The sequence below is a fragment of the Microcebus murinus genome, chromosome 16 (assembly GCF_040939455.1).
Source record: "Microcebus murinus isolate Inina chromosome 16, M.murinus_Inina_mat1.0, whole genome shotgun sequence".
NCBI classification, from domain to species: domain Eukaryota; kingdom Metazoa; phylum Chordata; class Mammalia; order Primates; family Cheirogaleidae; genus Microcebus; species Microcebus murinus.
Genome location: NC_134119.1, coordinates 34,893,591 through 34,914,653, shown reverse-complemented (window position 1 = coordinate 34,914,653; position 21,063 = coordinate 34,893,591). Strand labels below are relative to the sequence as shown.

At 53.8% G+C, this 21,063-nt stretch overlaps 1 protein-coding gene across 2 annotated transcripts in view; it reads right to left on the bottom strand.

Moving 5' to 3' along the window:
* Positions 1–6,906: 6,906 nt before the first annotated feature.
* Positions 6,907–21,063, bottom strand: part of BPI (bactericidal permeability increasing protein) — a 98,467-nt gene continuing 84,310 nt past the window's right edge. The window contains exons 9-17 of one of the 2 annotated variants that reach the window (XM_076011115.1): positions 20,652–20,828; positions 19,891–19,950; positions 16,618–16,785; positions 15,308–15,375; positions 12,793–12,835; positions 9,680–9,743; positions 8,786–8,862; positions 7,398–7,628; positions 7,182–7,267 (exon numbers count right to left, since the gene is read on the bottom strand). In XM_076011115.1, the coding sequence (XP_075867230.1) occupies positions 7,407–7,628; positions 8,786–8,862; positions 9,680–9,743; positions 12,793–12,835; positions 15,308–15,375; positions 16,618–16,785; positions 19,891–19,950; positions 20,652–20,828 (879 nt within the window). In that variant the 3' untranslated portion in view covers positions 7,182–7,267; positions 7,398–7,406. Of the gene's footprint in view, positions 7,268–7,397; positions 7,629–8,785; positions 8,863–9,679; positions 9,744–12,792; positions 12,836–15,307; positions 15,376–16,617; positions 16,786–19,890; positions 19,951–20,651; positions 20,829–21,063 lie in introns of both variants that reach the window. The other variant, XM_012755318.2, reaches the window with a different exon arrangement.

Genomic DNA, 21,063 nt, shown 5'->3' with positions numbered 1-21,063 from the left:
AGGAAAGGGCTTACTGGCGTGTCCCTTGGGACCTCTGCTTCCTGGACCTCAGCCTGCGCAGGTGGGGAGGAGGGGAGGTCTTGTGGGGACGTGGATGTGTTGCTCTTCCTCTGGCAGCACTTTGAGGATGTCCCTGCTGGGAGCTGTTTGCAGGGGTGGGAATTTCCCACAGCAGCGACCTTTGCACCGTAGAGCTGCCACGTGGCTCCAGGCCAAGCCTCCGCCCCCACAGGTGCCCACCCCGGCTAAGTTTCCTTTCCGCAGGATGAGCCAGGACCCAGCAGAGGCCTCAGGGAGCAGCGTGACCTCAGCACTGGCCAGAACCCCGGGGCCTTTCTTCCAGCTGGCTGTCTCTCCTCCGCCACCAAAGGGACTGCTGCGGCCAGTGCTCTCTTTTAACGAGATGGTGTTTACTGAGTCCTGACTACAAAACGTTGGTTGAAAGGATTTCGGAAAATCCAGAATTTGTAATCCCCAGCGTCTGGAATACTGAGCAGCACTCGGCAGACAACTGCCGAAGGAATGAACCCATCTGGTTGATCTTTCTGGACTCTGGGGCCTCTGGACGTGAATCCTGACTCCCCCACTGGGTGACCTGGGTCACTCTGTGACTCAGTTTCCTCATCTCTAGTTGGGCTCAGCCAAGGGAGAGCATGGCAGGAGGTCAGGGGTCAGGGCACTTTTCCCTGCTCCCTTCTTCTCTTAGATCACAGGTTGGGTGGTGGCCGTGTCCCCCAGTAGCCCCTGGCCCATGAACCCCCTCCCACTGGGCTTGGACACCCGGACACCTTTCTTTGCTGCTTCACACCTGGGGATGCTAGTCCCCGATTGACGTCCCCGGGCCTGGCCCCAGCTCTACAAACTGCCCCTTCATTCAAGTCCCAGGAAGGATGGGAGTTGGATTCTGGGTCCTCCTGGCCCCTGGCGGACGTGATCAGCAGCTCCGAGCATTTCTTCTGCACTTACCGTCGTCTGTAGCAAATGCCTGTCCCTTGCAGAGAGCTTGGAGTTCTTTTCCAAAGTCTGCACAGGTCTCTGTCAAGGCCCTGATCCTGATGGGCAGTGGACGTGGGGCAAACTCCACCCCTCTCTGTGCCTCACTTTCCCCCAAATGCAGATGAGGGCTGGGGACTAGGACAAGTGCCTCAGAAACTGAGCCTTGTAGGCAAATCCCCAGGGATCTTGTTTAAATGCAAATTCTGATCCATCCGGTTCCTTGGGGGTGGGGTGGGGGCTGAGCCTCTGCCTTTCTAACAGGTTCCAGTGATGCCAGGACGCTGCTGACAGTGGATCCCGCTTCAGGAACGAGGGACTAAATGAGCCCCCAGTGTCCTCCAAGCTCAGCGATTCTGTGACTCTGTTCGCTCTCATTTGCAATAGTTTTCTATGACGGTGCCCACACTCCTGGGGACATTGGCTTTTGTCGAAAGAGAATGATGCTATGAAGACCTGCAGTTCTGAATCTCTGTTGGCTGCTTTGGAGTTGGGGGTTGGATATTCACGGCAGCCCCCTTCCCTAGTCCCAACGCCTGCAGGTCTGTATACACACGCAGGGGCACGAACACACGTGCGTGCACAGGAGCCCTGAGGCCTGTGGATTTATAAGATAAAAATACTAATGTCAGTGACCATCTAGTGTAGTGTCATCTACTTGGGCTGCCAGGAGACCACCTGGAGCTGGGCTGGCCATGTGGTTACACAGCCCCCCTGCAGCCACCAGGAGGAATCTAAGGAACTTGAGGACCTCCCATCTCTCCTTCCACCCCCTCTTTGTCTGTGCATCTAAAATCCCAGCAGTTGCCTCATTTTATTGGGTCTTGATAGCTTTGGGAACCCTAAGGAATTTCTGTTGAAATGAAAATGTCTCAGCCAGAAGAGATTCTTTAATATTTGCCAGAGCTCCCTTTATTGAATCCTCTTCCTGAATTCCAGAGAGCCCTGGCTTTTATAGACGGGGAACCAGAGACCTAGACAGGGAGAAGGACTGGCCGTGGTCACACTCGAGCCTGTTACTGAACTGCAGAGGCTAAGCCCTGACTTTGGGCCAGACACAGTCAGACCTGTCCAGGCAGACAGCCCTGGGTCATGTTTTGAGAATCACTGACATAATGGCTTTGGGTCATGCAGACGTGAGTTTAAATTCCAGACCATTTATAAAATAAATATTTATCGAGCACCTACTATGTGGCAGGCATTGGAAACACACCCATGGCAGGCTAGATGTAGTCGTTGCAGTATAGTGAGATGAACTAGGTGTATTAATATTGGAGCTAACTTGGATTACTCCTGTCAACCCTGTACCACAGGTTTCCTATGTACTTGATTCTCATAGCAACTCTATGGGTAGGGACTATCATGATGTTCCCTTTACAGGTGAGAAAATTGAAGACCAGAGAATTAAGTAAATTGCCCAAGATCACATAGCTGGTAAATAGCAGAGCTGAGATTTGAACCCAAGGCATCTGAGACTACAGCTCATGCTCTTACCCACTGTGCCATGAGCCCACCAGTTAAACCCTCTGATTCCTCTCAACAACCTCACAACAAAGAAGACAGCAAAGCTTTATGTCTCCTTTTCGGAGGAGGAAATGGAGGACCAGAGAGGTTAAGTAACATTTGCAATGTCACACAGCTCATGACGGGGCTGGGTGGATGTTTGAAACCAGGGCCAGGTGACTCCAGGGCCCAGGCTCTGAACACCTTGAGCAGGCCACATTACCTCTCTACAGACTCCTCCTCTGGAAAATGAAGGCCACCCTGTCTACGTTTAGAAGTTATCATTAGGATTAAATGGGGCAATAAACCTGAAGAGATTGACCCAGGGCAGGGCCACGCATGGCCACTAGTGAGATCCTGCAAAAACAATGAACGCAGTGGTGAGTCTTTCTGTGCCCGCTACCCCTCTCTCCCATGGGGTACCCCTCCCTCATATTTAATAAATCAGCATTTCCAAGAGGACCCCCAAGAAGGCAATGCTTATCCCAGAAGGGAGGCTGCTCTGATGGTGGGAGTCCAGGTAGTCTGGAGGGGACCATGCTTGTTTTCCTTTAATTTTGTTTACCACTTTGTTGACATATATGTTTCCTACACCATAACATTCACCCACTTAAAGTGTGCAGTTCAGTGGCTTTTAGTGTATTCACAGAGTTGCGCGACCATCCCAGCAATCTAATTTTAGAACCTTTTCGGCGCCACCAAAGAAACCCCATGGCATTAGCAGTCATTTGAGCAGACGATGCTTAGCCCGAGGGAGAAGCTGCTGGAACGATGCTTCCACAGGCAGCTGGGCGGAACAGCTGGAGTGGGCTGGGAACGCTCCTCAGATCCGGGTCCCCAGACAACTGCCTCCTGTCCGCCTTAGAGAGAGGGTCCCAGGTACCATGTGTTCCTCTCACCGACTTCAGGCCCAAGGAACAAGCGCGCTGTTTCTATGGAGAGCGGAGCAGGGGCTGCCGGTATGTTCGGGAAAGTGGAGGGCAGGTGTAGGCGGGGCCCACTGTCCCCCAAGACAACGATGGGACAGGACGCCAGGGTGGGGCCGGGGGAGGGCAGGGCTGTGCATCTCCCAGCTACTCTCCCCACAGCAGCCAGAGGGGTCTTTTAAAATGTGAATTGGATTGTGACATTCCCCTGCTCAAGACTCTCCAATGGCTTCCTTTATCTTTTAGAGCAAAACCCGGAGTCCTTAACCCTTTGCACATGGATGTCGAGTGTGACTCAACACGGCTAGCATCGGTAGCAGCTGGTATGTCGGGCCACCCTCGACACGTAGTTTCACCGCAGGGGGAAGGGGGATTTTTGTCTACTTTTCCAGGATCTTTTCTTGTTTTCATTAGCATGAAAGGACAAGTAAAATGTAAGTGCAGAGATGGTACACTAACTTCCAGGGGCAGATTATTTATTTATTTTATTTTTTTTGAGACAGAGTCTCGCTTTGTTGCCCAGGCTAGAGTGAGTGCCGTGGCGTCAGCCTAGCTCACAGCAACCTCAAACTCCTGGGCTCAGGCAATCCTCCTGCCTCAGCCTCCCAAGTAACTGGGACTACAGGCATGCGCCACCATGCCCGGCTAATTTTTTCTATATATATTAGTTGGCCAATTAATTTCTTTCTATTTTTATATAGTAGAGACGGGGTCGCTCAGGCTGGTTTTGAACTCCTGACCTCGAGCAATCCGCCCACCTCGGCCTCCCAGAGTGCTAGGATTACAGGTGTGAGCCACCACGCCCGGCCCCAGGGGTAGATTATTATCCACTAACTTAGAGCAACGTTTAGATGGAAAGCTCCATATAATCACACCTCACCCTAACAAAAAACACAAATATTGTGTTGTTTGTTCTAACAGAAAAATCAAAGGAGGAAGAAGAGAGACGATTTATATTTGCGAAACATGTGAACGTAAACCAGGTCTTCATGTGGGTGAATGTTTCAAAAAATATCACACCATAAAAAATTATAGAGATTAAAAATTACTCTTTGAATGTATCAATAATTTGAAATATAAAAAAATCCAAATAAAGAAGTCTGTATGAAAAGAAACTCCAGTTTTTTATTCTACTGCCATGCTTTGTAAAATCTGGGGTATTTAAAAAATTAAATCCTGGCCCGGCGCGGTGGCTCACGCCTGTAATCCTAGCACCCTGGGAGGCCGAAGCAGGCGGAACGCTCAAGGTCAGGAGTTCGAAACCAGCCTGAGCAAGAGTGAGACCCCGTCTCTACTATAAATAGAAAAAAATTAATTGGCCAACTAATATATATAGAAAAAAATTATCCAGGCATGGTGGTGCATGCCTGTAGTCCCAGCTACTCGGGAGACTGAGGATCGCTTAAGCCCAGGAGTTTGAGGTTGTTGTGAGCTAGGCTGACACCATGACACTCACTCTAGCCTGGGCAGCAAAGCAAGATTCTGTCTCAAAAAAAAAAAAAAAAAAAAAAAAATGAAAAAATTAAACCCCGAGTAGAATAAAGGAATTGAGAAAAAAGCAAGTGAGTGCAAAGGGTTAACAGTCTTCTTGGCCTCCCAGCCTCAACCCATGCTGTGCTTCCCTTTGCTCTCTTCCTTCTAGCCTCACTGGCTGTTCTTCTGTTCCTACTCGGGGCCTCCACTAGCCTTTGACAAACAGAAAGATGTGCACCCTCCTGGTGGACAAATCAGAGAAAGATTTCTGTTTCCTCAGCTGAGGGCTTTTTTTTTTTTTTTTATAGTGTACAACCTATGCAACTGAACACAGCAGTCCTGCCTCCAAACACAGAAGATTTGACAATCTGGGAGGAGTGGAAAGAACTTGGGCTCTGATGACAGGTAGGGTTGGAATTCCAGCCCTGCCACTTGCCAGCTGTGTGAGCTGGGGAGAGTAACTCAATCTAAAAGGACTGAACAGTTCCCACCTTGGGGGAAGGAGAGTGCTGTGAGGATTAAATGAGATGATTCATGTGCCGCGCTTGACTCCTGTGAGGGTTTGATCAATGGCCTTCCGTTCCTGTGTGGCCCTGGAGCTTCTACCTCCATTTTTAACAGAGGATCAATGATGTTAGCAGAAGTGTGTGCATTTTTCTTTAAAAAGGAAATAAAATAAATATCTTCTACCTGCCTTTGCTCACTGCAAATACTTCTCTCCATTTTCACCATCAGCAACCTGGCTGAAGTCTGAATAACAACAACAGATTCCTAATCTATGCTCATCCCCTTCCTCTCTTGCCCTTTCTGATGCTTTCAGAAGTCACAGCAAAATATTTTAAAAACTAAAATCTGGGCCTGGTGCGGTGGCTCACGCCTGTAATCCTAGCACTCTGGGAGGCCCAGGTGGGTGGATCTCTTGAGGTCAGGAGTTCGAGCCCAGCCTGAGCAAGAGCGAGACCCCGTCTCTACTATAAATAGAAAGAAATTAATTGGCCAACTAATATATATAGAAAAAATTAGCGGGGCATGGTGGCGCATGCCTGTAGTCCCAGCTACTCGGGAGGCTGACGCAGCAGGATCGCTTGAGCACAGGAGTTTGAGGTTGCTGTGAGCTAGGCTGACGCCACGGCACTCACTCTAGCCTGGGCAACAAAGTGAGACTCTGTCTCAAAAAAAAAAAAAAACCTAAATCTGGCCGTGGCACCCTCCCACTCCACTGTCTGCATCAAACCCTGCAGGTGCATTGTTCTTTAGCCTTCCGGTCTCAGACCAAATGCCAACAGCTTAGAGAGCCCTTCCGGGACTCAATCAATTTGAAGTACAAGGCTATAAAAACCCATCTAATGGCCTGAAGTAGCCCTCCTGCCCCATGTCCCATGGCAGGAAATGGCCCCAAATCCCCGGGAGAACTCACCTTAAGTCCAAAGACAGTCTGGGCTGGTGATCTGGCTTCCACAGGGGGCCAGGACAGTCATGGGGATGAGGGGTAAATGCACCCAAAGACATGACTGAAGCTGAAACCCCAGTGGCCTCTGCACCCAGCCCAATGTTCGCTTTGGGCACAACAGCTGGGAAGAGAGCACGGAATGGACTAAGGGAGCCATCGTCCGGGAGCCCAGGTGTGGGGCAGGAAGACAGGCTGTGCGGGACAGCTGTTCCACAGCGACACCGTGTGGTGGCCACAGGAGCAACAGCCCCAGTGGCTTGCCGGCCGCGCGGCCAGGCAGCACTCTGTACAGAAAGAACCGCTGCACGGTGTGGCAGCCCGCGTTGTATCTATCCTCCAGACTCTGCGTGGCATTGGGAATCTGGACTAAGAAAACCCCAAGGACACTTCGAGCAATGAGACTGTCTGCTAACGGAGGCATGTGGGGACTTCAAGAGATTAATTACAGAAATAAAAAGAAGGGATCGAATCTGTGCTGCAAACCGGTGCTGCAGGCCACACTGCCAACCCATAAATAAACGAAGGAACATGAAACAGGAAACAAGACCAGCACACAGAATCCACAGGGGAAAACAGAGGGTTTTTATGTGTGCGTGTGTGCGTGTGTGCACATGCGTGTGTGAAGCACAAAGGGAAGCATCCTGGTCATAAGGGAAGCACAATTCCTGGAGGAAACGTCCCTGTGGCCTTCGCCCGTGAAACACACGCCGTGGCCTCGGCCAGCGACCGGCTCCCCACGTTCAGCCCGTTTCCGGGTCTGGGTGCAGAGACGTTTGCGAGGGGTTCTTGCTGAGATCGAGAGGGGGGTCCCTGGAGAAAGGCAGCCCGTGCCCTGCGCCCGTCAGGAACAGGAGCGGCGACAGCCCCCAGCACTCGGGGCCACTTCTGCATGGCGGACGTCTGCGCCGAACAGCAGGACACCCTGGGGAGAGACGGGGTGCTGGCGTCAGCTGGGGGCGCGCCCCCTGTTTGTGAGTGTGGGGCTGCCGGGTGTGAAGGAGGAGACTTGGGGAGCCCGCCTGTGGGGAAGGAGACTGCGGCAGGGGGCCCACCTGCTGACACTAGGTCCAGGGCTGGCCTCGGGGCCCTGGGGGTCTGGCCACTGGGCCGCCAACGCCCAGGAACCTGTCAGCAGCGTCCCTGGCAGCGGCTTCCTCCTCGGACGCGGAGACCCCCGGGCTGTTCTGGAGGCTTCGTGTGCCATCCCTGCCTCCTGGCAGCTCGAGGGAGCCCTTGTTCCAATCGAGGCTGCTCTTTGCTCCTTTGTGCCCTTCGCTCAGAATCTCCAGAAAGGAAGAAATTCAATTGTGCCATGGGGTCTTTTTTATTTATTTATTTTTGAAACAGAGTCTCGCTCTGTTGCCCAGGCTGGAGTGAGTGCCGTGGCGTCAGCCTAGCTCACAGCAACCTCAAACTCCTGGGCTCAAGCAATCCTACTGCCTCAGCTTTCCGAGTAGCTGGGACTACAGGCATGCGCCACCATGTTCTCTATATATTAGTTGGCCAATTAATTTCTTTCTATTTATAGTAGAGACGGGGTCTCGCTCTTGCTCAGGCTGGTTTGGAACTCCTGACCTGGAGCGATCCACCCGCCTCGGCCTCCCAGAGCGCTAGGATTACAGGCGTGAGCCACCGCGCCCGGCCGTCTTTTTTTTTTTTTTTTTTAATGGATGAACTTGGTAAAATGTGGGGAATATAGACATGTGTTTCCTCTGCTCTCCCAGCTACTTTTCTACAGCCTGTCATCCCCATTCGCTCTGCAGTCTAAAGAACTGGGGATCGACTGAGACATTGACCGCTAAGGGGGAGCGAGGAGTCTGGGTGACGTGGGTGCTTCCCGCGAGGGCCTCAAGTCACCGGCCAAGCCCTTGACCAAGGCAAGGCCTGCAGTGCTGGGGGTGCTTTTGTTGCAGAGCAAACAGCACTGTCGGGACATGCTGGAAACCGAAAGAAGAAAGCCCAGGGCACAGGTTGGTGTGTCACATGCTGACGGACGTCAGGCTGGGCGAGAGCCACCAGGAAGCCTCCTGTGCTGTGTCTACACCTGCCAGACACTGGCCACGTTTCTACTCACAGTGCCTGGCACGATGCGGGGTGCAAAGGGAGGCATGCGACATGTATTTGTTACCTATGTAAATGCGCCCACCTTACGAGAGGCTCGTTGGCCGCCAGATGGGTTCCAGGTTTGCCAGGTGTAGCGTGGGAATGGGGCAGCGCTGGGTCAAAGTCCAGAGCCTGGCTTTGAACCTGGACTTCATTGAATACCGTGTGGCTTCTCTGAGCCTCGGTCAGTCTTCCCTGTTTATTAAGAGCACCCACATCCCAGGGGGGTTGCGAGGGGAGAAGGCACTGGATGCAGGGCTTGGCATAGGGGGAGCGTAGCAGCGGCAGGTCACCACCGTTGTGGGAGATTTGTCTAGAAGAGACGCTGGACACTCACCTGGTGAGAGCGAAGCACCGGGTTGTACAGCTGGAAGTGGGAGGGCACCGGGAGCGGGAAGCCCCTCTGCAGCTTCTCTGTGGCGGAGACCAGGGTGAGGACCAGGAGGGGGGGAAGGCCAGAGAGCCGGGGGGGCAGCCTGCCTGGGCCCGCGCGCCTGCACCGCCCCTCTGTGGTTCCCCATCGGCCCCGAGCCCACTTCCCCGACCCCTGTGGCCCTCCTCCCAAGACTGCCCTCCCTACAGCGCAGCCCTGCCAAGGGACAGCTGCCTGCCACAGTGGGGACAGAGCACAGACACGTAGGGGTCTCTGAGCACCTGTGCGCGAAGCCCCTCGATGTTTAGGACAAAGCCAGAGACGGGCAGTGGCCGGTTCCCCCCGACACCACCACATTCTGACATGGAATTCTACAATGCTAAATTTGAACCTGGCCTCCCAGGGCATTATGAAGCTATGTTTGTCAAGGGAGGAGGACAGATCATATTCTACACAATAATTTGTGGAATTAATTTCTAATTTCTAAACATCCTCGTCACAGGTTATGTGACCTCTTGCTCCTGGCTCTTAAAGGTCAGGGGTAGGCCTGCCTGAAGCTCTCCAGGTTAGCAGGAGACTCCCCAGTCCTTCTCCCAGAGATGGAAAAAGCTCTGGCTTCAGAGCCAGGATCAAGCCCAAGCTCCACCTCTTGCCTGCTGTGTGACCTGAGATAAGTCACTTAACCATTCTGATCTTCCATTTCCTCCATGAAAAGCGGAGATATTAATAAACCTTTGTCTCATGAGGTGACCACCTCCAGCTCTCTCCACTGGGGCGGGGTCTCAGCCACCTCTAGGTGATCAACCCCAGCCTCGTCCCCCACGACTAAAAACCAATCGTTTCCCCAAAGTTCCTTACGGTTAACCCTGGGCAGCACAAGAGTGGGCACGGCGTAGTCCATGATGGCCTGCAGCAGTGCAACCTGAGAGTCAGGAGAACAAGACCAGGTCAGGGCACCTGGGATCCGCCGTCCTGCGTCACCCTCCCTCCCACCCAGTGGGCCCGGCGACCTCACAGCTGGGAAAACTGCCGAGAGCTGGACACGCGAGATGGTGTGAAAACTCTGCAACCCGATGCAGGTCACAGAACTGATTCCCTTTGCTCTAGTGGTCCCAGAGGTCAAGCAGGCTCTAAATTGCAAGGTGCAAGGCCTCATACATTTCTGACAGTGATGAGGAAGGTCGCCAGAGGGCATTAAATGTGAAAATCCTGGTTTAAAGAATGCATCCTCAGGCCGGGCGCGGTGGCTCACGCCTGTAATCCTAGCTCTCTGGGAGGCCGAGGCGGGTGGATCCTTTGAGCTCAGGAGTTCGAAACCAGCCTGAGCAAGAGCGAGACCCCGTCTCTACTATAAATAGAAAGAAATTAATTGGCCAACTAATATGTATAGAAAAAATTAGCCGGGCATGGTGGCACGTGCCTGTAGTCCCAGTTACTTGGGAGGCTGAAGCAAGAAGATTGCTCGAGCCCAGGAGTTTGAAGTTGCTGTGAGCTAGGCTGATGCCATGGCACTCACTCTAGCCCTGGCGACAGAGTGAGACTCTGTCTCAAAAAAAAAAAAAAAAAAAAAAATTGCATCCTCAGCCAGGTGCAGTGGCTCACTATAATCCCAGCACTTTGGGAGGCTGAGGTGGGAGGGTCATTTGAACCAGGAGTTTGAGACCAGCTTGGGCAACATAGCAAGACCCCATCTCTATAAAATATAATTTAAAAATTAGCTGGGCCTGGTGGTATGTGTCTGTAGTCCTAGCTACTCGGGAGGCCAAGGCAGGAGGATCGCTTGAGCCCAGGAGTTCGAGGTTGCAGTGAGCTATCATCATGCCACTGTGACTCTAGCCTGGGCAACAGAGTGAGACCCTGACTCTAAAAAGAAAACCAAAAGGGTCCTCTCAGACACTGCAGGCTACAGGGAAAATTGAATCAACCCTTTTCAGGGCTATTTGGCAGTGTTCATCAAAAGCTTTAAAAACGTGTGTGCTTTTTGGGCCAGCAAACATGCCTCCAAGGCATTTATCCTAAGGAAATAACATAGGGTGTGGGCAAAAATTTAGATGCAAGGATGCTCACCAAAGTAATAAATTCTACCAAAATAATCACTTAAAAGCAACCCTCATGTCCAACAACAGGGGCATCACTTGGAGGAAATGGTGATACTTTAATACTAAGGAATATTATGCAACTGTTAAGAATGATACTGTAGAAATATAATTATCAACACAGAGATGTTTGTGATATATTTTTGAGTGAGAAAAAGCAGGCTATAGAAATCACATAATTCTGTCTTTTTAATTAAATAGGCATAGCAAAAGGCCAGGAAGAATATACTCCAAATTATTAACCAAGTGATGAAAATCTGTATGGTCTTTATTTTCTTTGTTTTGCAAACCTGTAGGTTCTGACTGCTCTATAGTGCGTATGTTTCGCTTCAACAGTGATAAAAAAAATGTTTAAAAATAGTGTAAAACCCTCAAGTTGATTGCATTAGTGGTGACATCTATAACTTGCCAATATACACGTTTTTGTGTCTGGAGCAATTGCGCTTCCCTCCCTGGGGCCACCATTCCATGGCCTCACCAAATGTACTGCCCTCCTTCCTACGAATCCCGGGAACTTTACGTTTTTATTTTCTGCGGAGGCAGAGCCCGGAGAGCGCCTGGGCACCAGTGAATCCGTGACAACACAATGAGGCTGCGCAGGGCCCTTCCGTTTGGTGTAATCTCACTAGGTGGAAATGGCCGGCTGGACTTCAATCAGATTTGGAGGGGACATTGAGATGGCATGACTTTTGGGACCTTACAAGGTACTGACTTGGTGGGGAACTTGACTAAGGAAATGTTCTCCGGAGCAGTGGGAACTGGGGTTCGACCACAGGCCCAGCGGGAGATTCAGGCCAGCGTAGTAAGACCCTGGACAGAATCAACGCTCCGTGGCTTGTGATGAAAGACGCCAGGGCGGATGCTCTGAACAGTGCCGGCTACTGCTGCCTCCTCCCCTGCAGGGCAGACCTGCTCAACCAGGGGCAGAGGTGCCCAGGCGGTGGGATTGTCCACGTGGGCTGAACTCTGTGTCCGGTCCACCGTCTCTCTCCCTCCTCCCGGCCGAGTCCCGGTCCTCGCCACCTCACGTGGACAACTGCACCCCTCCCCACAGCCCCTGCTGGTCCCTCGCCCACTGCCCCTGCCCCAGCCGGGGGTGGAGGTGTGGATCAGATCACGTGACTCCCTGCAGGGCCAGGGCGCTGGCTGCGCATCGCCCGTGGAACACCATCTGCCCTCTCTACCCTAGCCCGGGGGCCCGGGGCGAGCCAGCCCCTGCCCGCCTCTCGGCCGACCTGGCTTTCTCCAGTCCCCAAACACGCCACACTTGTTCCCACCACAGGGCCTTTGCCCCTGCCGGTCCCTCTGCTGGCTCCTTCTCGTCCTTCAGCCCAAGTATTAACATCACCTCCTTAGAGGGGGCTTCCGTGATCACACCCTCTCAGCCTTAATTCTCCCTGTCACTTTCCACCCCACCCCGGTTTTGCTTTTCATAGCGCTGACTGCGACCTTCATTTCTGTCTCCCCACTGCCACCTAAGGCTCTGAGAGGCGAGCTTCCCTGCCTTGCTCATCGACACGGAACAGTACCTGGCATGTCATAGGTGCTCAATAAAGTAATTAATTTGTCCACGCAGCAAACATTTGTTGGGCAGATTTCTGAACTGGATTGTGCTTGTTTAATCCCGTTTAAACCTCCCCACGCCAACTCAGGTGTGCAAAGTCTGCAGTTGAGAAGGGACGTGACTTGGCCAAGGCCCCGCAGAGAGTAAGCGCCGAGCAGGGATTCCGGTCCAGGTCTCTCTGCCCACTGAGCTCCTCCCACCGTTCATTCCCAACCACATTTTATGCACATGAACCCAAGTAGTGCCACGCCCCCATGACATGTCTCCCCAGATCAGGAGAAGGAAGGGGCCACCAAGGGCCTCAGACTCACCGGGAAGGGGCCGATATTCGAGTGCTTCAGTTCCAGGAGCAGCCTGTGACAAGGGAGGGGAGACTGAGACCACCGATTGCCCGGCCCCAGTGAGAGCACAGCTGCAGGGGAGAAGGCCTAGTCTGGCAGATGCTGCCTGGTTTTCCCGCCCACTGTCCATCCCCCTTCTGCTGGTCACAGCCCCTCGATTTCCCCTTTGGGGAATCCACGCCTTCCCTGCATCCTTAGTGCCACTGACCCCGCACTGGGCCCTGGCAAAGTAACTGCTGCGGGGACGGGCCTGTGGCCCATGCTGGCCCGGTAGGAGTTGCCCCTGGACTTCTCCTAGGAATACAGGGAATGAGGTGCTCTCTCCACTCAAGGAAAATAAGGAAGCTACTGGTGACTCTCTTGCGACTACTTGGTGACAGCCTACTGGAGAATGAAGCCAGCACAAAGGACAACAGAGCCAAGAGTTGGAGAGAGTCTGATTCCTAAGGACATCATTTGAGCACCTGGGTCCACCCTTGCCTGAAACCTATGGACTTTCCAATTACCTGACCCATAAACTATTGCCCCCTTTTGGCCTTTATGGCATTTTAGCAGTGATCTCCGAGAAAGGGGGAAATGGGGCCATTTATTAAACTCCTAGCTTTCACCGTGTTGGGTGCTTTCTCCCACTGAATGCCAGTAACACCCCTAGAGGCGAGGGCCTCTCATTTTACAGATGAGGAAACTGACGCTCAGAGAGGGCAAGCAACTACCCAAGGCCACGCAGCTAACAATTAGCAAAGCAGGATTTCAAACAGGTCTCCTCAAGGCCAAAGCCCTTGTCTGTCCAACACTCCCCACAGAGTGTGAGAACTTGCTCTTGCTCACCCAGTGGCAGTAGCCCCAGGGTGCCTGCTTTGTGGATTGTCGTACCCGACCCCCAGCGCTCCGCATATTTCTCAAATTCTATGTTCCACCGACACCCAGCTGTATCCTCTCCGGCTCCTCCACTGGGGAGGCCCACGGGTGTTTCCAAAAGATGAAATCCACATGTTCCGGGAGCAGTAACGCTTGTCAAAATGACGCCAGGAGCACTGCTCAGCGTGGACCCCCAGAAGCTGCGTCGGGGCTAGGAAGGGCAGCCCGGTGCCGGGGAGAAGGCGGGCACGGGCAGGGGCGCGGTCGAGGCTCCGTGTTAACAGCGTGAACATGGCGAGTGGCGAAGAGGCAGCTGCCAGGTCTGCATGTTGGGGTCGTCACATCTGCACTGAGTGGCTCCTGCTCTCCGTCCCTCCCCCTCCCTCCCTCCGTCTCTCCGCCTCTGTCTTAATGTGTCCCCACCTGTCCGTATATCCTGCTGTCCTCTCCCTGTCTTTCCTCCCTCCCTGTGTGTCCTGTCTCTTTCTCTGTCTCCTTTCTTTTTTTTTTCTTGACAGAGTCTCACTCTGTTGCCCAGGCTAGAGTGAGTGCTGTGGCATCAGCCTAGCTCACAGCAACCTCAAACTCCTGGGCTCAAGCGATCCTCCTGCCTCAGCCTCCTGAGTAACTGGGACTACAGGCATGCGCCACCATGCCCAGCTAATTTTTTCTATATATTTTTGGTTGGCCAATTAATTTCTTTCTATTTTTTTTAGTAGAGATGGGGTCTCGCTCTTGCTCAGGCTGGTTTTGAACTCCTGGCCTCAAGCAATCCGCCCGCCTTGGCCTCCCAGAGTGCTAGGATTACAGGCGTGAGCCACCGCGCCCAGCCTCTGTCTCCTTTCTGTGTCTCTGCCTGTCTCTTTCTCTGTGGCTCTCCCTCCATTTCTGTGTTTCTCTTTCTCTTCCCTCTTGCTTGCTGGGCGTTTACTATACCCCTTCAAGTGTGCTACACACGTCAATGCGTATTAATATCTCATTTAATCTGCACGACGATGCTGTCGGCAAAGTGTGATTACTGGGATTCGACAGCCAGGGAGGCTGGGGTTTGCAGAGTTCCGGCGTCTGCCAAGGCGAGCTGCTCTTCAAATGCAGGCGGTCATGGCAGGGCCCACGCTCCTAACCACTACCTCCACTGCTGGGTTCAAAGCCGGGCCACGTGGATTCCAGAGTCTCCCAGCAGGGGGTGGCTGCTGAGGTCCTTAGGATGGGGTGAGACGTTGAAGCGGGATTTCCGAGCGCCAAGGAAGGCCGGGGGCATGGGCGGCCGGGCGCCGTGTGGCTGGGTGCGGCATGGCTCATCGGTTGGCTCTTCCCGGCCATGGGCCGTCCTGGGACACGGGACCTTTCAGTGCTAAAACTGGGACACTCCCGGGCAAACCGAGAAGATTGGCCGCCCTACAGTGTGTGATCTTGGGCAAGCCGCTTTGCCTCCGAGCGTCGGTTTTGCTGTGTGCAAAATGGGGCTATTGCGCCCATCGCACATGGTTTGAGGCTTAAATGTGCTGGGGCCACAGGAGGGCCAGAGCACGGCATGGTGCTTCCGTACATCGGAAGGCCATTGCTACCCCATGACCACCCAGAGTGGGCGGGCAGGCCCCTCCTCCGTCCCCACAGGCCCCCTTACCTGTCCAACTCGAGCTCTCCGACCAGCCTGCTGGCCATGGCGCCAACCCTCACAGAAGCGTTCGTGCTCTGCAAAGCAATGACCCGGCGTGAGGTGCCCGAGCCAGGGCCTGGGCTCTCAGAGGCCTCCGAGACGAGGAGGGCCAGCTTTGCAAAGGCTCGGGAGGGCAGCCCGCACCACCGATCAGGCCAGCAGAGCCCGAGGACAGGGAGACGTCTCCGAGACGAGGAGGGCCAGCTTCGCAAAGGCTCGGGAGGGCAGCCTGCACCACCGGTCAGGCCAGCAGAGCCCGAGGACCGGGAGACGTCACCGGGCTTTGTGGCTGTCGAGTCCGGGACTGTCAGCCAATTTCCATTTTCTCCCCCTGCGTCTGGGGCCATCTCAGGCCACTGCTGGAAGGGCCTCGTGAGACAGACCTCAGGGCTGGAGCCCAGGCCAGCCCTATTCTCACAACCACTTGTACATCCATTCATTAAAAAAAATACGTATTGAGGCAGAAGACCCAGGGTCCCACCTCGGGGGGCCCCGTGCAGTCTGTGCGACCTTGGGTGACCCCTCAGAAGCCATTCTGTCTGCAAAGCAGAGATGACAGCTTGAGACTGGGCACACCTGCTGAAGGCCTCTCAGTGCCTCCAGGAGGGGAGAGACTCTGGTCCACATCCCCAGTGGCCACAGTAGGTGCCACCAAATGTTTGCAGAGTGACAGAGTGATCAAATGAATGAACACACGAAACAATAGTGAAGACCTGGACAAAGGATTCAACAAATACACAAATGAAGGAATACACAAAGATAGGCATGAATGAATAAATGATGAATGAATGAATGAACAAATATACAATTGAACAAAGGGATAAGTAAAGGAATAATTGAATAAATGGATGCACGTGGAAAAGGTGTAGCCCATTTCAACAAGCTAATGAACGATTGAATGAATCATTAATTGAAAGAATAAGTGAATGAATGAATGAACAAATACACAAATACATAACTGAACGACTAAAGATATAAGTGAATGAATTGGAAACAGTGCACATATTTCAAGCAAACATGGAATAAATAATTGAATGAATGAAAAATCGAGTGAATGAATAATTGAATTCATAACTACACAAATGCACAGATGCGTGGCCAGGTGAGTGAACACCTGCAGGAGCCAGAGCAGTTGAGTTGAGCTGGTCTCAGGTTCTAGAGTCACACTGTCCGGATTTGAACCTGGGCAGGATTTACACCTAGTCTCCTGACTCCAGGGACGGTGCTCTTGGCCCTGCCCAGGGCTCCCCATCTGCCCACACCCAGCAAGAGCTTACCAAGCCAAGCAGGAAGAGGGAAGCCAGGGAGGAGTTGGGGAGGATGGCGAAGGTTTCAGCCTCCAGGTAAGGGGTGAGGACAAGGCCGGAGGACTGCATGGACAGGTGTGGCGGGGTGGAGACTGAGACGTCAAGCTGCATGTTCATGTCCGGGAACATCTGGGCCACCTGCAGCCCCCAGCGGGGAGAAGCAACAGAAAGGGTAGCTTTAATTAAAATATTTCTAAATCCTATCTAGCCCCGCCCTTACTTTAAACGCCTCCAATATCTTCCCATTGTTTTTAGAATAAATCGTAAGACTGCATAGCCTGGCACCTGGTGCTCTGCCAACCTCACCCTACCTGTCTCTACCTCTTGTCCTCAATCTCCGGCGACAGGGAACTCTTTCAAATGCAACAAGATTTCCCGCCATCTAAAACCCTTTGCACTCTCTGTTCCCTCTTGCTGAATGCCTATCCACCCATTCTTCCCTAGCGTGGCTCTTTCCCTTCCTTCAGGCCTCAGCTCAAATGTCACCTCTTCAGAGAGCAGTAGCGGCTTCAAGGGAGAATTAAGGAGGGACCTGGTGACCCTCCCCTATCTCTCCTGGCCCCGATCCTCCCCCAGGTAAACCCCAGTCTGAGTGAAAACACTGTGGCTGCTATGCAAATGCAGCTTCGAGACAGTGCCCCTGGGTGTCTGCGCCAGCCACACCTCCCCCCTCAACCAGTACTTCCTTATGCATAAACGTTTGGGGTGCCCCCACTGGAGAGGCTGAACAGAATGTGTCCCCCCAATTCATGTGCCGAAGTCCTAACCCCCAGTGTGGCTTTATCTGGAGATGTGGCCTCTATGGAAGGAACTGAGGTTAAACGAGGTCGTGAAGATAGGGCCTTGAGCCAACAGAATTAGTGTCCTTTTAAGAAGAGACATGGAGAGCTACCTCCGTCCCCTTCCCCCACGCACACGCTGAGGAAAGGCCATGTAAGGACACAGCCAGAAGGCGGCCGTCTGCAAACCAGGAAGAGAGCCCTCACCGGAAACTGAATCTGCTGGACACCTTGCCCTTGGGCTTAGTTTCTGGAACTATGAGAAATACATTTCTGTTGTTTATGCCACTCCCGGTCTGTGCCGTTTTGCCATGGCAGCCCTAGCGGACTAAGACAGTGGGCTTCCTCGACCATCTTGTCTAAAGTAAACTCATCAACCTGTTGGTTTCACTGATCACAGTCCGCATTATTTTTGTTAATTGTTTTGTGTTCCTTGAATGCTACTCTTCTTTCCACTGGACCGGGAGCTCCAGGAGGGCAGGAATAATGGCCTGTTTTGTTGAGTTTCCAGCACGGGGGCCCAGGCACAAGGTGGGCACTCAATAAATGTTTACTAAGTGGACAAGCCCACATACCCACCGCACACACAGCCAGCTGTGTGCCTGGAGCCCTTCTCTGTACTGGGCTGGGCTGCATGGAGCCATGTCCACTCTCTGACACTGGGCTGGGCTGCATGGAGCCATGTCCACTCTCTGTACTGGGCTGGGCTGCATGGAGCCATGTCCACTCTCTGTACTGGGCTGGGCTGCATGGAGCCATGTCCACTCTCTGTACTGGGCTGGGCTGCATGGAGCCATGTCCACTCTCTGACACTGGGCTGGGCTGCATGGAGCCATGTCCACTCTCTGTACTGGGCTGGGCTGCATGGAGCCATGTCCACTCTCTGTACTGGGCTGGGCTGCATGGAGCCATGTCCACTCTCTGTACTGGGCTGGGCTGCATGGAGCCATGTCCACTCTCTGTACTGGGCTGGGCTGCATGGAGCCATGTCCACTCTCTGACACTGGGCTGGGCTGCATGGAGCCATGTCCACTCTCTGTACTGGGCTGGGCTGCATGGAGCCATGTCCACTCTCTGACACTGGGCTGGGCTGCATGGAGCCATGTCCACTCTCTGTACTGGGCTGGGCTGCATGGAGCCATGTCCACTCTCTGTACTGGGCTGGGCTGCATGGAGCCGTGTCCACTCTCTGTACTGGGCTGGGCTGCATGGAGCCGTGTCCACTCTCTGTACTGGGCTGGGCTGCATGGAGCCATGTCCACTCTCTGTACTGGGCTGGGCTGCATGGAGCCGTGTCCACTCTCTGTACTGGGCTGGGCTGCATGGAGCCGTGTCCACTTTCTGTACTGGGCTGGGCTGCAAGGAGCCATGTCCACTCTCTGACACTGGGCTGGGCTGCATGGAGCCATGTCCATGTCCACTCTCTGTACTGAGCTGGGCTGCATGGAGCCATGCCCACTCTCTGTACTGGGCTGGGCTGCATGGAGCCATGTCCACTCTCTGTACTGGGCTGGGCTGCAAGGAGCCATGTCCACTCTTTGTACTGGGCTGGACTGCAAGGAGCCATGTCCATGTCCACTCTCTGACACTGGGCTGGGCTGCATGGAGCCATGTCCACTCTCTGTACTGGGCTGGGCTGCATGGAGCCATGTCCACTCTCTGTACTGGGCTGGGCTGCATGGAGCCGTGTCCACTCTCTGTACTGGGCTGGGCTGCATGGAGCCGTGTCCACTCTCTGTACTGGGCTGGGCTGCATGGAGCCATGTCCACTCTCTGTACTGGGCTGGGCTGCATGGAGCCGTGTCCACTCTCTGTACTGGGCTGGGCTGCATGGAGCCGTGTCCACTTTCTGTACTGGGCTGGGCTGCAAGGAGCCATGTCCACTCTCTGACACTGGGCTGGGCTGCATGGAGCCATGTCCATGTCCACTCTCTGTACTGAGCTGGGCTGCATGGAGCCATGTCCACTCTCTGTACTGGGCTGGGCTGCATGGAGCCATGTCCACTCTCTGTACTGGGCTGGGCTGCAAGGAGCCATGTCCACTCTTTGTACTGGGCTGGACTGCAAGGAGCCATGTCCATGTCCACTCTCTGACACTGGGCTGGGCTGCATGGAGCCATGTCCACTCTCTGTACTGGGCTGGGCTGCATGGAGCCATGTCCACTCTTTGTACTGGGCTGGACTGCAAGGAGCCATGTCCATGTCCACTCTCTGACACTGGGCTGGGCTGCATGGAGCCATGTCCATGTCTACTCTCTGTACTGAGCTGGGCTGCATGGAGCCATGTCCATGTCCACTCTCTGTACTGGGCTGGGCTGCATGGAGCCGTGTCCACTCTCTGACACCGGGCTGCCTCTGGATCTGGGGCAGGGGTGTCTCATCACCCACTCAGCTGAGCCCGGCGCTCCCCAGAACTGCCAGGCCACCTCCCGAGCTGACTGAAAGAGAGCGAGCCCTTCCTCACCTGGGGTAGGAAGGTTCCAAAGAATCTGGTTGTCAGCCGGAAGGACGATTTTTCTGGAATCTGTAGCAAGAGAAAAGGATTTCAGGGGGTTATGTCGTAGATTGAGAGGAGGGTACAAATTCTGTACAGGGGGTGGGTGAGAGACTGAATACACAAATGGACAGTGGCCGGAACAGATGTGGCCACAGCACGCTGACCCGCAACCTCTGCAGCAGCCAGCCTGGAAGCCAAACCGTGACTTCCGCAGGGATGGCCAGGATATGTGGCCAGTGACTGTTGGCTCCCCTGGTTCTTGCCTCTGAGAAAGGCCAACCTGTCCCCAAACCAATCACACGGGATGTCCCACTTCCAGGTGGCCTGCCTCGGCCGCAGCATGGTGCCAGGACTGGATCACAGAGTCTGACCGACGGCAAGGACACAGTTGATGTCAGCGGTCACGTTTATTTCTCATGACATTCTCACGCTAAACACCGGGCTCAGTGCCTCTCAAGCATTCTCACCTCATTTCCTCTTCGCGACACCCTCTGCTCATGAAGACACCGTTATTGGTGTTTCACGAGGAGGAGACTGAGGTTCTAAGAGGTTGAGTAACTGACCTAAGGTGACCTGGCTGGAAAGGGGTGGGGCTAAAATTTGGACTTCGGTCTGGCCAACTGGGAGTCAACACCTCGGTCTCCCCCATGAACAAAGCTTCCAATGCAGAAGGTCTGCTGGACTCGGAGTCCAGTGCTCGTCCCAACTCACCCACAGTCTGGCCTTACCATGTCATCCGTAAGGGTCAGCTGCAAGGCTCCGGCCTCGTAGTACACGAGCCCCGCCGTGTTGAAGAAGTATTCCGAGAGGCCCAGGTACACCATGCGGTCGTGGATGGCGGGAAACTCCAGCGCTGGCGGGGCAAAGGGAGGCGGCATGGGGTCGGCCCAGCTGAAAAACTCCCCCTGGGGGTGGAGGCAATCGAGTGAGCCCCAGCGGGCTTCAGGAACTGTGATTCAACATCTCTGCCCCAGGGATAAATGGGTTGAGGACATAGATCGATTGTACCACCCCCCAAAAAAAGCAGTGACCAGACACTAACAATAGCATCACACCCTTCCTGGGTGCTAGTTTCTAAGTGCTTTTCATGCCAGCCCTGGGGAACGGGGGTGCAATTGCACTCGTTTTACAGGAATGGAC